The sequence below is a fragment of the Chenopodium quinoa genome, unplaced genomic scaffold (assembly GCF_001683475.1).
Source record: "Chenopodium quinoa cultivar QQ74 unplaced genomic scaffold, ASM168347v1, whole genome shotgun sequence".
NCBI classification, from domain to species: Eukaryota; Viridiplantae; Streptophyta; class Magnoliopsida; order Caryophyllales; family Amaranthaceae; genus Chenopodium; species Chenopodium quinoa.
The window spans coordinates 58335-71527 of NW_018744693.1; the positions used below are offsets into that span (position 1 = coordinate 58335).

Consider the following 13193-nt stretch of genomic DNA (forward strand, 5'->3'; position numbering starts at 1 on the left):
TGAAAATGATATTCATTTGATTATATAATGTTTCAATACAAAATAGAACAATTTTTTTTAATTATACATCCACCAACACCATCCAATAAATGAATGATTTAAGAAAGAACGATTGAAATGGTGTAAGTAGTGTAGGGTATAACAAAATGAGTTTGCCAAAAATATAATTTAATATAAAAGTGAGTTGAATTTTCTATAATACCCTAAACTAGAAAGTGAATTAAACTTTTAACGGAGGCAATACATATGCAACCTTCATTCCCTATTGTTTAGTTGAAACCTCATCGTAGCCCACATGCAAGTTGTTCTACAACGGAGTAGGAGAAAATAGCACATATAGCTTGAGAATAGACCAAACTCTCTTCCTCCTTATTTGGGTTGCTCGGGTTCATTTAGTACTCTCTTATTTAACATGTCTTTTACACTTTTTCAAGTTTTATTTGCGTTAAGCATTTTTTGAAAAGGTTTAGAAGGCGGAGTTGCTAGGTTGCCTTCTAAGAGATATGGAGTATCAAAGACTTGTAAAAGTAAAAACTAAAAATAAATAAAGATGCTTGCAGACATTCAGTATAGTTCGAGTTTATGAATCAGTCATCTTCCATGTCAAAAGATTTCAACAGATATTTTCGTAATTCATGCATCAGGCCTCTGGAAATGAAAGCTTAAGCTAAGAAGCGATTTTAGAGTAAATCATAATAACATTTCGTTGCAATCTCACATGAATAACTTCTAAATGACTGCATTCCTGTGCCAACTGGAAACATGAGAATTCCTTTGTGTTTCACAAATGGACAGAGTGATAGAAGTAACAGAAAACGTATAATGGAACTGTAGAATGGCATCTCAACGAGTATAAAATGGTATAAATAAATTCCCTGAGATGTTTAACATGACATTATTGGAAACACTATGTATAGTCCTAATGTAAATTTCTGCTTACAAAAAAGAATGGAAAACTATGATGAGGTATGTGCTTGAACGTTTGCTAGAAGCCTGGTGATTTTGGCCAGGGTTTCCTTGGCAGATAGGGTACCAGGATGATTTTCACCAGAGATAGATGTCCGAATAAAAATGGCCTTCCTAATAAGATCATCTGCAATGTCAAACTGCCCTCCTCTCAGCATAAGCTTGGCCCTCGTCTCTAATACAGTGGCTCTCGCTAATGCCATTTCCTGCCATAGGGAGGGATTTAACTGCGCGTTAGTGTGGACCGGCTTCCAACAAAGGGACCTGTCCAGCCATTTATCAACTGGAGTCACAAATGCCTGATCAGCCGTTTCAAGTGCATTCGTGCACAAACGAAGGAGCTCAAGAGCTGCATTGCACCGTGAAAATGTAATAAATGCTCTGATAGCAAGCGGTAAAACCACTTTTTTTACAAGGACGAGCAAATCAGGGATCTTGAGTTCCACAACTATAGGATCATTTCCAAACCCAAATATCAAAAAACATGCCGCCCATAAATGTTCAGGATGATGAACAACAGATGCCCGGCCAATAACAGCTTGCACCATTGCATGAGCAACACCAGTAACCCCTCTTCTACGGGCATAAAGCTTGACAATTTCGCTTAAATAAATATATTCCTGCTTGGTACTACTCCTTGCAATATTGAACCTCAACAACATAGAGGCAGCTTCTGCTTCAGATCTCTTGGTGTAGGAAGTAAACCCACAAGGTAGGGAATGCAAGATTTTTTTCCATAACCTAGTTCCTTTGTGCTTTTCTGGTATTTTGTGAGCGGCTGCAGCGAGCAAAGATACGGGAACCGGAGCTGGTGCAAACCAGCCACTTGCCTGAACCATCCTTGTTGCCAAACTTCTAGGTCCATCTGCATGGTCGAATATTGAGAAGCAAACCTCAAACAATTGCAAAAGGAAGGTATTTTTCCTCAGTGTATTACCTTCCTTACCATTCCATGAGAAGTCCCTCAAAGGCATCCTGTTGATAGTATCCAAAAGCCTAGTGGGGTTAATAGGAAGCTCAGAGAGAATTGCTCCAACTACAGCAAGGCCTAAGGTTATCCTTCCAAGTTTCTCCTCAATGACCCGAAGAGCATCAATTTCAGTGAGTGGATAATCTGTCGTACTTCCCTGCATCAAAGAAAGAGCCTCCACCCCGGACAAGTAGGAGAGTTTCATAGGCTCAAGGTTCATTACACGAGGAAGGCGTGTGGATATAAGGAAATGGGTTTCACCACCAAACCTAGGAAGAAGATCCATTATGAGCCGGTGGTCCCACCAATCTTTCTCATTCTCCAAATTGTCAATAATCACCAAGTACGGCAAATTCCTCATCAGTTCTCTGCGTACTCTGAACATAGCAGCCTCTTCTTGCTCTTCAAAGCTTCTTATTCTACTCTTTTCAGCACAAGTTTCAATTCCTACATCAACTTCTATAAAGGGCCAGAGATTTAGATAGTTTTGCCTAATATATCTACTTTCCCCTCCTATCCACAAGACCATCTTATATCTTTGATGGTACTTGTATGCAAACTCAAGAAGGAGCTCTGTCTTGCCTATTCCAGATTCCCCTGCCACAACTGCTATACCTTTTCCATATACTATTTTCATAGATCTTTTTCGTCTAGCATATTTTTTGCCAATCTTTGGTTTTGGTATATTAGGAGGCTGCTGTTGAGGGAAACTAGCACTTTGCATCTCAATCTCTTTCTCTGATTCTTTCCACGTAACAGGATCTTTACCTTTTTTCTTACTACCTTCTCTCTGCCTCTCCATTGAATTACTCCTACTCCAACTAATTGTCACATTTCTCCTCTTGGGCTTAGTCTTGATCTCAAAATAATCTCTTTCTGAATCTCCAGTAACATCTCCGAAAAGCATAAACTCTAGCTCGGATAACTCCTTTTTCCTACCAGTGAAGTTCTCATTTCGAGGCAATGGGAACTCTTCTTTCTCTACCTTCTCCTTCCATCGGCTCAATCTCTCTACCACACTTCTCCTTCCCAACCTCAGTGCTAGCAATGTAACAGCCCTCAATATGCATTCTCTCCAATTACCATCATGTGCCTCCAATTTCCACTCATCAATGCGAGAAAGACTATATATTGCTTCTTTCCATTCCTTCTCCAGCCCACCATATAAATTCCATAATTCACCCCCAGCTTTCTCCCAGAGTTCTCCCCTTCTCTCAATAATATCCCTAACAAGGCAATCACTAGGAGCAACGTCAAAGAAAACTGGAACAAGGTTCTTCTTACTAGAGAAAAATCTCAGTTCCTCAATAGTATACGGATTTTTAAATGACTTCTTTGTTATGATCACCACTCCAAAGCTGCAAACATCCATTGCTCGCTCCACAATCCTCTGCTTCCTTGGGTTCCTACACCGAGCCCTATCACAAGCAAAGCAACTGACCCCTTGAACTTCCAGCTCAGCACGTAACCAATTAACAAATCTCAAAAGTGGAGGTTTTCTTCCGTACAAGCCTATATAAATATCACAGTTTTTTACTCGGCTGGCAGACAGAGAATCTGCATTAGAAGGGTAGGGCACTCCAAAATGTCTCACCACTTTCTTACGCCTCCCTCGAGGTCTTGAGTATTCAATCCATCGACCTTGGCTATGAGTGGAGGCCGTTTCATTGGATATTCCCATTGAGGAAGAAACACGCTCAAGCAACTGCAGATCATCTGCCAATTCTGAACCTGGAATGTCCAGTTGGGGAAGACTAACATTCATCTCTGGCTCAGGGCCTGGATTTGCTTTACTCGAACTGTTGACATCTTCAAGGTTTACGTCAGTGCGATTAGACTCTGAAAACTGAGACTTTGGCGAACTTGGTGAAAAGAATGGTGAAGGATTTGCTGAGTAAAATACAGAAGATGCAGAAGAAAGCCTTCTTGATGTAGTTCCTGCTAAAGACTCCAATTTAGAGGACTCTTCTCGGAGATCCATACTCATCAACTATTTCCCTCTCGGAAGATTTCCTGTGCCATATATGTACAAGTAAACCGATTTCCTGACATTCGAAACAAGAACTCCAGTCTCAGACAATTCCCATATTCAACACTATGGGAAAAAAAACTCAAGTCCAAGGAAACTGTAAACAGATGAAACCCTCAACCTTTTCAAAGATTAAGACTTTTGGTCATATTTCACAAACTACTTTGCATACACAAATGAGAAAAATTTGTGCATAATACAACATGTACTAAAAAACACAAACTTCATATTCTTAATTGCTTACATATTACTTGTATGAACTAAGTGGGGCACCATTATGAAATGATATCATCACCTAATACTTAACTATGACCGCAAGTGGATTAGCATATATTGGCACCTTTTGAGTTTTGACTACATTTTAACATTAATTTATATGCATTTCATTTTTCATACCCAAATAATTCAGCTTATGATAAGACTAAGTCACATATACTGAAACATAACATAACCCAATTATTTAAAAAAATAAATAAATAAAGATAATAATAATAAGGTGCATATTTTTCACTAATACTGGTAACTAAGACACAGCAGATCCAATTCATCCAAAAAAAATTATAGAATTGAAAAATAAATTAACAATTAAGAGTCCAATTACAGATATTGACTAGATATAAACCAATATCAACATTACAAAATTCAAATACCAGATCTGAGAAAAAACTTACTGTGTTCAAAACCCGAAACATTGCCTCAAAGATTTGGCATTTTCTTGCTCATTGCAGCCAAATTTAGCAACTAAAAACCCAGAAACTTCAATCACAACTTCAGTGTATAAGTAGCACTATCAACTAAAATGAAGCAACCCTGAAAAATTAAAAAGATAGGCATTTAATTAAATCATAATAATAATCTGTAGAATTAGCAAAACCTCATGAATCTATGAAGAACTGAGAGAAAATTGATTGATGGGGTTCCTATATAGTAATGATTAAGGAAATTAGAAGACGGATAAACAAAAAAGACAGATTTGAAAGAGACCCATTTGCAATAAAACGGCAAATACCATAGTATAAGAATGAAAATAATGAAATGTGTATATATAATAAAGTTTTGAAAATTATAAATTTGATAGAGATGGGGTTGATTGATTGATTAAAAATGACTTACCCTTTTTGCCAAAATGTTCAGAGGTTTTACAACTTCAAAGTGAAACCTTTATTTTTAAATTTTTTTTTTCTAAATTCTACTCTCAAGAAATAGCTTTCCCTCTTTCTCTCTCTAAAAAGGACCAAAAAGTTTTACTCACTTATTTTAAATTTTATTTTATTTTGCAAATTAAATTTTTGGTTTTTTATTTTTGTTGTTATTTTGTTGGTCTGAAAGAATTGAAAATTGGTTGACAGGACGAGACACAAACCGTTTTAGCAGGGTATGGGGCCAATTGCCGATCTGACTCGAGATATATAGCTGCAAAGGTATTTTTGGTAGAGTATTAAAAACATTGATTAAAATTTTTAAAAAATTAATCTTTAAGTGTTTAAGTAGTTCTCAAATGTTTAGGTAGTTTGTGATGTGTGTTAATGGATTGTGTTAGGGTGTGTTCATATTTATTGGAGCTGAATTGAAGTGAACTGATTGGAGATGAAGTGAACTGAATTAAACTAAACTGAACTGATTGGAGCTGAACTGAACTGAGCTTAAATGAATATTTTATGAGAGAGGGAAATTAGTAACTGAACTAAAATTAAGTTAAAGTGAACAAGCCCTTCACTGTAATGAGAAATTGATTTTGGCACACCCCTATATGAGAAGAGCATAGAAAACTGTGCTCTCACATAGGGTTGTGCCAAAATCAATTGGGGGTGTGCCAAAATCATTTCCCACTGTAATGTGTTATGGAATGTTGATCATGACTTGTGAGTAATTTTTGTACAAAGTTTGAGATGAATCATTAGTCGGTCAATCAATCGAAGTCTTAATCTCATAAGTGGGATTGACTATATATGAATTAAAAGTGATTATTTCGATAGTTATCCACAAAAATCCTCCTCCTCCTCCTCCATCCCTTACAATCAAATATTTTAGGGTTTGTTCACATTTACTAAACTAAATTGAACTGAACCGATTGGAGCTGAACTGAATAAACTGAACTGAGCAGAAATGAATATATTGTGAGAGAAGGAAATTAGGAGCTGAACTAAACTGAATAAAACTGAAATTAAGCTAAAGTGAACAGACCCTTATTCTTGTCCAAATCCATTTGCTTCGTATCTTTCCTAACTCCTTTCCAACTAAGGGTCTGTTCTAATTGAACTCAGCTGAACTGAATTGCACTGAAAGTCTGAAATGAATATTTTATAAGAGAAGGAAATTAGGAGTTGAACTGAACTCAACTGAACTGAACTAAAAATAAATGTATGAGAACAGGTCCTAAGTCATTTTTAGTCTCCTTCTACCCCATTTAAACTCTCCATATTCCACTCTTCTACTCTTCGTGTCGGTGCACCTTGGGGCCTTTGTCTTACATGCTCGAACCAACGCAAACGATTTTCCCTTAGTTTGTCTGCAATGTTTGCAACACCCACTTTCTTGTGAATAATTTCATTTCTAATTCGATCTTTAGAATGTTCCTGCACACCCATCATAATTAACATGTGCATTTTCATAATCTCCAACTATTTAATGTGCTTCTTCATAGAAGCCCAACATTCTGTACCATAACAACGCTAGTCTTATGGCAGTCTTATAAAATTTCCCCTTAAACTGTAAAGGGCTACGTACTTCGGTCACATAATACTCTTATGGCTGCTCTCCATTTAAGCCACCCAACTTAATTTTGTGGGTCACATCTTGATCAATAATATCACCGTTCTTTTGGATGATCGACCTAAGATTTTTAAAACACTCACTTAAGGTCAAATCCTTTCCGTCCAAACTCACTACATCATTGATTGTCCCCTGAAATCCAACCTTTGCCTCAATTGCTCCAAGTTACATACATAAACTTCATCTTTAGTCTCATTCACCGAAACGATATCATCTGCAAACAATATATATACACCATAGGACCTCATCTTGAATGGTGTGGTTAAATTTTTTGTCAACCCACCAAATATCCTCACTGTTATTGACAACATCCAATACATACATATACTTAACTAGCTTAGACCGGCGTACCTTCACGGAATTCCTTTCTTCAATATTGCCCACCAAAGCATGCACCTCTAGCTCTTGGCACCTTGTCATAGACCTTTTCTAAATCAATCAATAAAAACCATATGAAGGTCTTCTTTCTTTACCCAATAAAACTCCATTATTTATCTTATTATCATTAGTTGTTGTCTGAAATGACAAATTTATAATAAAAATATAGGTGATATATAATATACAAAGTATGTGATTTAGTATATGATATTATTAATGGAAAATCTCTATGTTTGATACAAGTATTTTGTGTGACTATAATTGTAAAATAAAATGGTCACCTTTCTTTTACTTTCTTATTATTAGAAATTGGCACTAAAAGTCTAAATCATAAGTATTAATCATCATCTTATCATCATAATCACATTATGAACCATATTATTAGTAGATAATCTGGTATGAAAATATGAGTGCAAGTAAAGGAAGGCCTGTTAAAATATGGTAAAGTTTGGTGGGTCTGCCTAAATTTAAAAATGGCAGTAAGATCTCAAAACGTACAGCTGCTTTGCGGTTTCCAGTTTCTTGCTTTCACATTTTTAGTCCCTCTGTCTATGAAGGTGCCTACCTCTCATCCAGTGGAGACTGGAGAGTGGGGACTAGTACTCTTGTACTAAATTTATTTAAAGTTCATCTAGTGCAAATATTATGGTATGTATAATTCTACACTCGTACGTATGAGTTTGACTTAGCCAACAAAAAGGATAAATTATACTTGTATACAACTTGGAACTAGTTTTTGCGTTTTTGGTCCCATTAAATGTATAAATTGCTAGTAGTATAACACATAAACTCTTTGTCTAGTAGTGATAATTTGATAAACATTGTCAACCTACAATTATAAGGTTGTGGGGTTAATCTCCAATACGACCACTAGAGGAAATTTGGAGGTGGGATTTTTGATTCCCTTACTTGTTAACCCGGAACATGATGATTTGTGAGATCAAAAGTTTTGGTTCGATAGCGCATCTTCTCCTTAGAAGTATAAGCATGGATGTATCTTACCTTTTCAATAGATATATATCAACTTAGGTAAGAAATAACATACCTAAAGTGTACAAATGTACATATATACAATGTTGATCATTGATGCATTATCCATTTATTAATTATGAAAATGATTGTGCGTAATTAAGTGGTTGGACTTACATGTATCATTAGAGGATATTTGCTTACCTTTTTTTGATGGTCAATAAAAAGAATAAGTGCATTCGTGCTATTGTGCTAAGTAATCAAAATGTTTGCATTATTGCTAGCAAAAGAGTCCCTTGTATGCTAAAAATCAAACATATATGCTTTATAATCAAGCATAATAATGCCAACTAGCTAGTCTTATCATAAATTGATGTATACTTTTGTACTTTATATTACATGTTATATATATTGACAAAATTAATTACTAGTGTATCTTTATATATACACAAAAATTAATAATAATAAATCAATTGAGAATTCATCAACTCACATATGATACACTTGCCTAAAATCATTGATGGTATGGGATTGCATCACACATTCCATAATTATACATGTACGAGTACATACCAATATACGAATGAAGTATGCAAATACACTGTTTGGTGTTGACTTAATATGACACTTGGATTTGATATTTTATCAAACAACGGTCCAAAATCTAGTTTTGTTGGTGCCTCCTCGCACATGCATGCATGTGAAATCTATGCCACTACAAAATACATCGAATTCTAGCTAGTCTTTTTTTTTGCTTCTTCCCACACCTCTTAATTATAAGCGTGCTCTTAATTTTGAACCTTAATAGGCCCATGTCTATCACATTAGTATCATGACCATCATGTTGTTACACTTTATACATATTATTATTATTATGAATGTCAGCTAATTTAATTGATAGTCTCTTTTCCACGGTTATATATATATATATATATATTGTACTCTGTATAAAAAATTATTATATTTCTATTTTGTTATAGCTAACTAAATATTTTCATTGCTAAATCTCCTTTATATTTCATACTTTAATTGAAATGAGTACTTTAATTTAAGTAACGTACTTATGTACTTGAACCAATTTGATGTACATTACCAATAATAGTTAGTATTTGAGGTTACCTAACACCATCAATATATATATATATATGCAAACAATTGACTCTGATATGTATATCATCAAATAAAAACAATTCAATCGAAGCAAATAATTGATGAAAATGGCTAACAATACTTGTTGTTTGTGATACTCCTATCATCTCTTAAAGTTTTTTTATTTATGAAAATGAAGTTAAAGAGCAATCATTTAACATACAATGAACAAAATACCCCATTATATAAAGTTTGTCAATCCAATAATAGAACATATAAGTTGTTGAATGTTTTCAAGAGAACGGTCAAAGGAAACAAAACATAATTAGTGGTATACTAGTACTATCTAATAACATTATTATAAATCTATTATTCTAATCAATTAAGTGCATACTCTTTGATCTTTTTTCTATTAGGGAATAAAAGAAAGTCATAAGCTATTTCATGAGGTTATATAAAGGCTATGAAGTAACAGCTCTCCTGTTCTTCGGATACAATTTGATCCTTCTACGCAAAAACTTATCAACAACCCCTGCAAATTACAAAAAAGAAGCCCTGAAAACATGTAGGCATGTTAGAACGAATATGGCGTATGCATATTTTATACGATGATTGCTCACTCTTTATTTTTAAACAAAACATGGGTTTCTTGTATGTATTGTGTTTGGTGGTTGTTATGTACACATTTTGTACCTCAATTTATATCATAATGTTTTGCTAAAATAGGGCTAATATGAAGTGATTAATGGGATAAACACATTCATAATGCAATTATTATCAACATTCATAATGGCCCTTTGTCGATCTTTTTAAGATCCTAGAAGTATTATTTTTATATGTGAATAGATGACAAGTAATAAACACGAGATCTAATTACAAGTTATAGGCTTTACCCTCGACATACATTAATCACCAATAAAAGAGTACAAAACCTGTGTAACTGGTTGCAAAGTTGCAAGAGTAGTGCGCTATGGAGAATCTATACTAAGGGCTTGTTTGGTTGATGTCGGAAGTAAATTCCCATGGGAAATTCTAATTCATGGGAAATTATTACTTCCTTTATTAAAATTCCTAGGAATTACATAAATATGTTTGGTTGTCATGTGGGAATTTATAAATCATGGGAATTGTGAATGACCAAGGGAGGGGGGGTAAGTAACTTCCTATGTTTTGTGGAAAATGAAAATTCCCATGAATTATGACTTCCCCCATTTTTGCTTTTTAATATCAACCAAACAACATACCCAAAAGGAAATTCATGGGAATTTTGAGTGCCCATGAAAACTAAAGGCAGCCAAACAAGACCTAATGCTACGTATATTAAAAGGCGTTACTAAAAACGTCTAGGCGCCATGTAGACTCCTTCATCTCGCCATGTTACTTGCACAATTTCTTATTATGCCACGTCATCCACTCAACACCTTAATATGCCACGTCATCCACACAAAACAATACTCCATGTTGTTTCAACCATATTGGAAAAAATATATGGATGAGAATGTTCGAAACTTCGAACATTTGACCTCTTTAAAGAAAGGTTATTGTTCAACCATCTAGACAAATTGTCAATAATTATACTTTAACCTTGCACAATAAATAATATTATACTATAAAGTATTGAAGATACATACTACATACACAGTATTATATATATGCTCTAACACTACAAGAAAATTGACTTTTCGTAGCGATTATTTTGTAGCGATTGTACATTCCTTACTATTGCAAGTATGTTTGTGAAATAATTAAGAAAATTGTATCATTTTACAATCGTTATGGTTTTCCCATATAGAATCGATACGGAAAGCATAATAATACATATCCACAATATTTTTGCACATTTATTAAAATATGAGAAATCGTATCATTACAATCGCCACTAAATCCCAAAAATCGATACGAAAAGCCTTTTCTACACAAGATATATAAATATTATTTGACAAAGAATACATAAAATATGTCATACCTTATTGGTGAAACTCTTAATATAAGAGTTTGATGTAGCATGTTCGAATCTTGTAAAGATCATATCTACGATGTTGCATGAGGCCAACCCCAGCGATATTGAAAACCACTACTAAAGGCTAACGGCGGATATTGTATCAAATGACCATTCATTGGGAAAGTTTTTTGTTGTAATTACAATTGATGCTAAAGGTTAAAATAATCACTACGAAAAATTTATTTTCTTGTAGTGTAAAAATTAGCAATTGCACAACTATAAAAGTAGTAACCTGGGGTTTTCAAAAAAAAAAAAAAAAAAAAAATTGTAACCCGGGCAATGCCCGGGCTACTCACTAGTTGGAGATGATATACCGTGGATAAAGGATCTACGGAGTTTTTCTTTTCTATTAATGTACTTCGTTTTTAATTGATTTTTTATACTTCCTTTGTCCCTTAATTAGATTCTTACTTCTATCATTAATTCCTCACATAATAGAAAGAAGTAGGAATCTAATTAAGGGACGGAGGGAGTAAATATAAAACATATTCAATTCCTAGGCTTTAACCATCAACTTAATCTTTTAATTGAAAGGGTCTTTTAACTTGGTATTAAAACCAACGTAACACAAAGGTAAATATATTCCTACACTTCAGCCATTAGCTTAATCTTTTGGTTGAGTTAGGGCGTGTTCTCTTACGTTGTAATTCAGTTCAGTACAGTTCAGCTCAGCTCAGTTTAGTTCAGTTCAGTTCAGCTTAGCTCAGCTCAGTTCAGTTCAGTTCCGTTCGGTTCAGCATGATTTTTCTCTCTTATAAAATATTCAGTTTAGTTCAGCTCAGCTCAGTTCAGTTCAGCTGAATTCAGTCAATGAAAACATGCCCTTAGTCTGTTAACAATCTTAATACTTCACATATTCATATTTCTTAATGTAAAACTTTGAGTTTTTTATTTTTATTTTTTAAACGCTAAAACTTTATTATCCAATAATGTATCTAAAATTTGTAAAAATTATACATGTATGATTTATAAAGATTTTTTTTTCCCTTATATACTATATTATACCGGAGTAAATAATAGTCAAAATAAAATTTTGTAAATAGTGTGTTAAAAAAATTAAAGATGTTGACAAATGGAATTATGTATTTCCATTGAGTAGAATATTGAATTAAGCCTAGATTTTAAGTATAAAAATCTAGTTTGTGGCTAAACTTGAGGAAGAATTACGAGTAGATTAATTAGGTGCATTATTAATTTTCGTGGCTAGTCACTATCTCCGGCATTGGAACAGTCCAATCAAGAATTGACAGTTGGCTAAAAGTCAAGCGAAGGTATGTGTGATGCAGACACATTGGTGGGGTTAAGAGAGCGAGTAGGGGGTTTTACTTTGGATTGAATGAGATATTGAATGCATGTCGGGTTACAACCTAACAATTTAAGTAAATAAATAAATTTTTTGAGGCCAAGGAAACAAATAAATAATTCCAAACTAGACTTCATATTCATATGTTCATACCTTAAAACAATTTTTAATTTCAATTCTTCATATAAAGCTTAGTACTTATTAAAAAAAAGGGGGTTTTTCTACACAGTGCCCCTGTGGTATTGACTTTTCCGAGGTGTGTCCACCAAATTTCAAAATTCTACACTGTACCCTCAAGGTACATTTAGTGTCTACACTGTAGCCTTCCGCTAAGTCGCCGTTTGCCAATTCCGTTAGTTTTATTTATCCACACCTAGCAACCATCGCACTCAGCAACCACCGCACCCAGCAACCACCATACCTAGCAACCACCGTACCAGCAACCACCACACCTAGAAACCGCCACACACCAACAACCACCATACACCAACAACCCCATCATCGCATATCGCCTCACCTACATCAAAGAAAGTGTTCGCAAGAATGGAGGAATTTTGTTCGAAAATTTGTTGAAAATTTCAACAAATTAGTTTAGGGCTTTAGTTTCGCCGGATTCGGATTGCAAAATTAAGTTGTTAATTGTTGTTTTCGTTTTGAAATTAAAGATTTGGTTCGAAACAATAGAAAACCCTAATTTTTTTCCCCAATTTGATTT

General features: G+C 34.4%; 1 protein-coding gene across 1 annotated transcript; it reads right to left on the reverse strand.

Moving 5' to 3' along the window:
- Positions 1–797: 797 nt before the first annotated feature.
- Positions 798–5219, reverse strand: LOC110702408. The gene is made up of 3 exons (XM_021880108.1): positions 5079–5219; positions 4637–4775; positions 798–3981 (listed from the first exon to the last, which is right to left on the reverse strand). The coding sequence occupies exon 3, from the start codon at positions 3921–3923 to the stop codon at positions 957–959; it is 2967 nt and encodes a 988-aa protein (XP_021735800.1). The 5' UTR covers positions 3924–3981; positions 4637–4775; positions 5079–5219; the 3' UTR covers positions 798–956.
- Positions 5220–13193: the final 7974 nt, after the last annotated feature.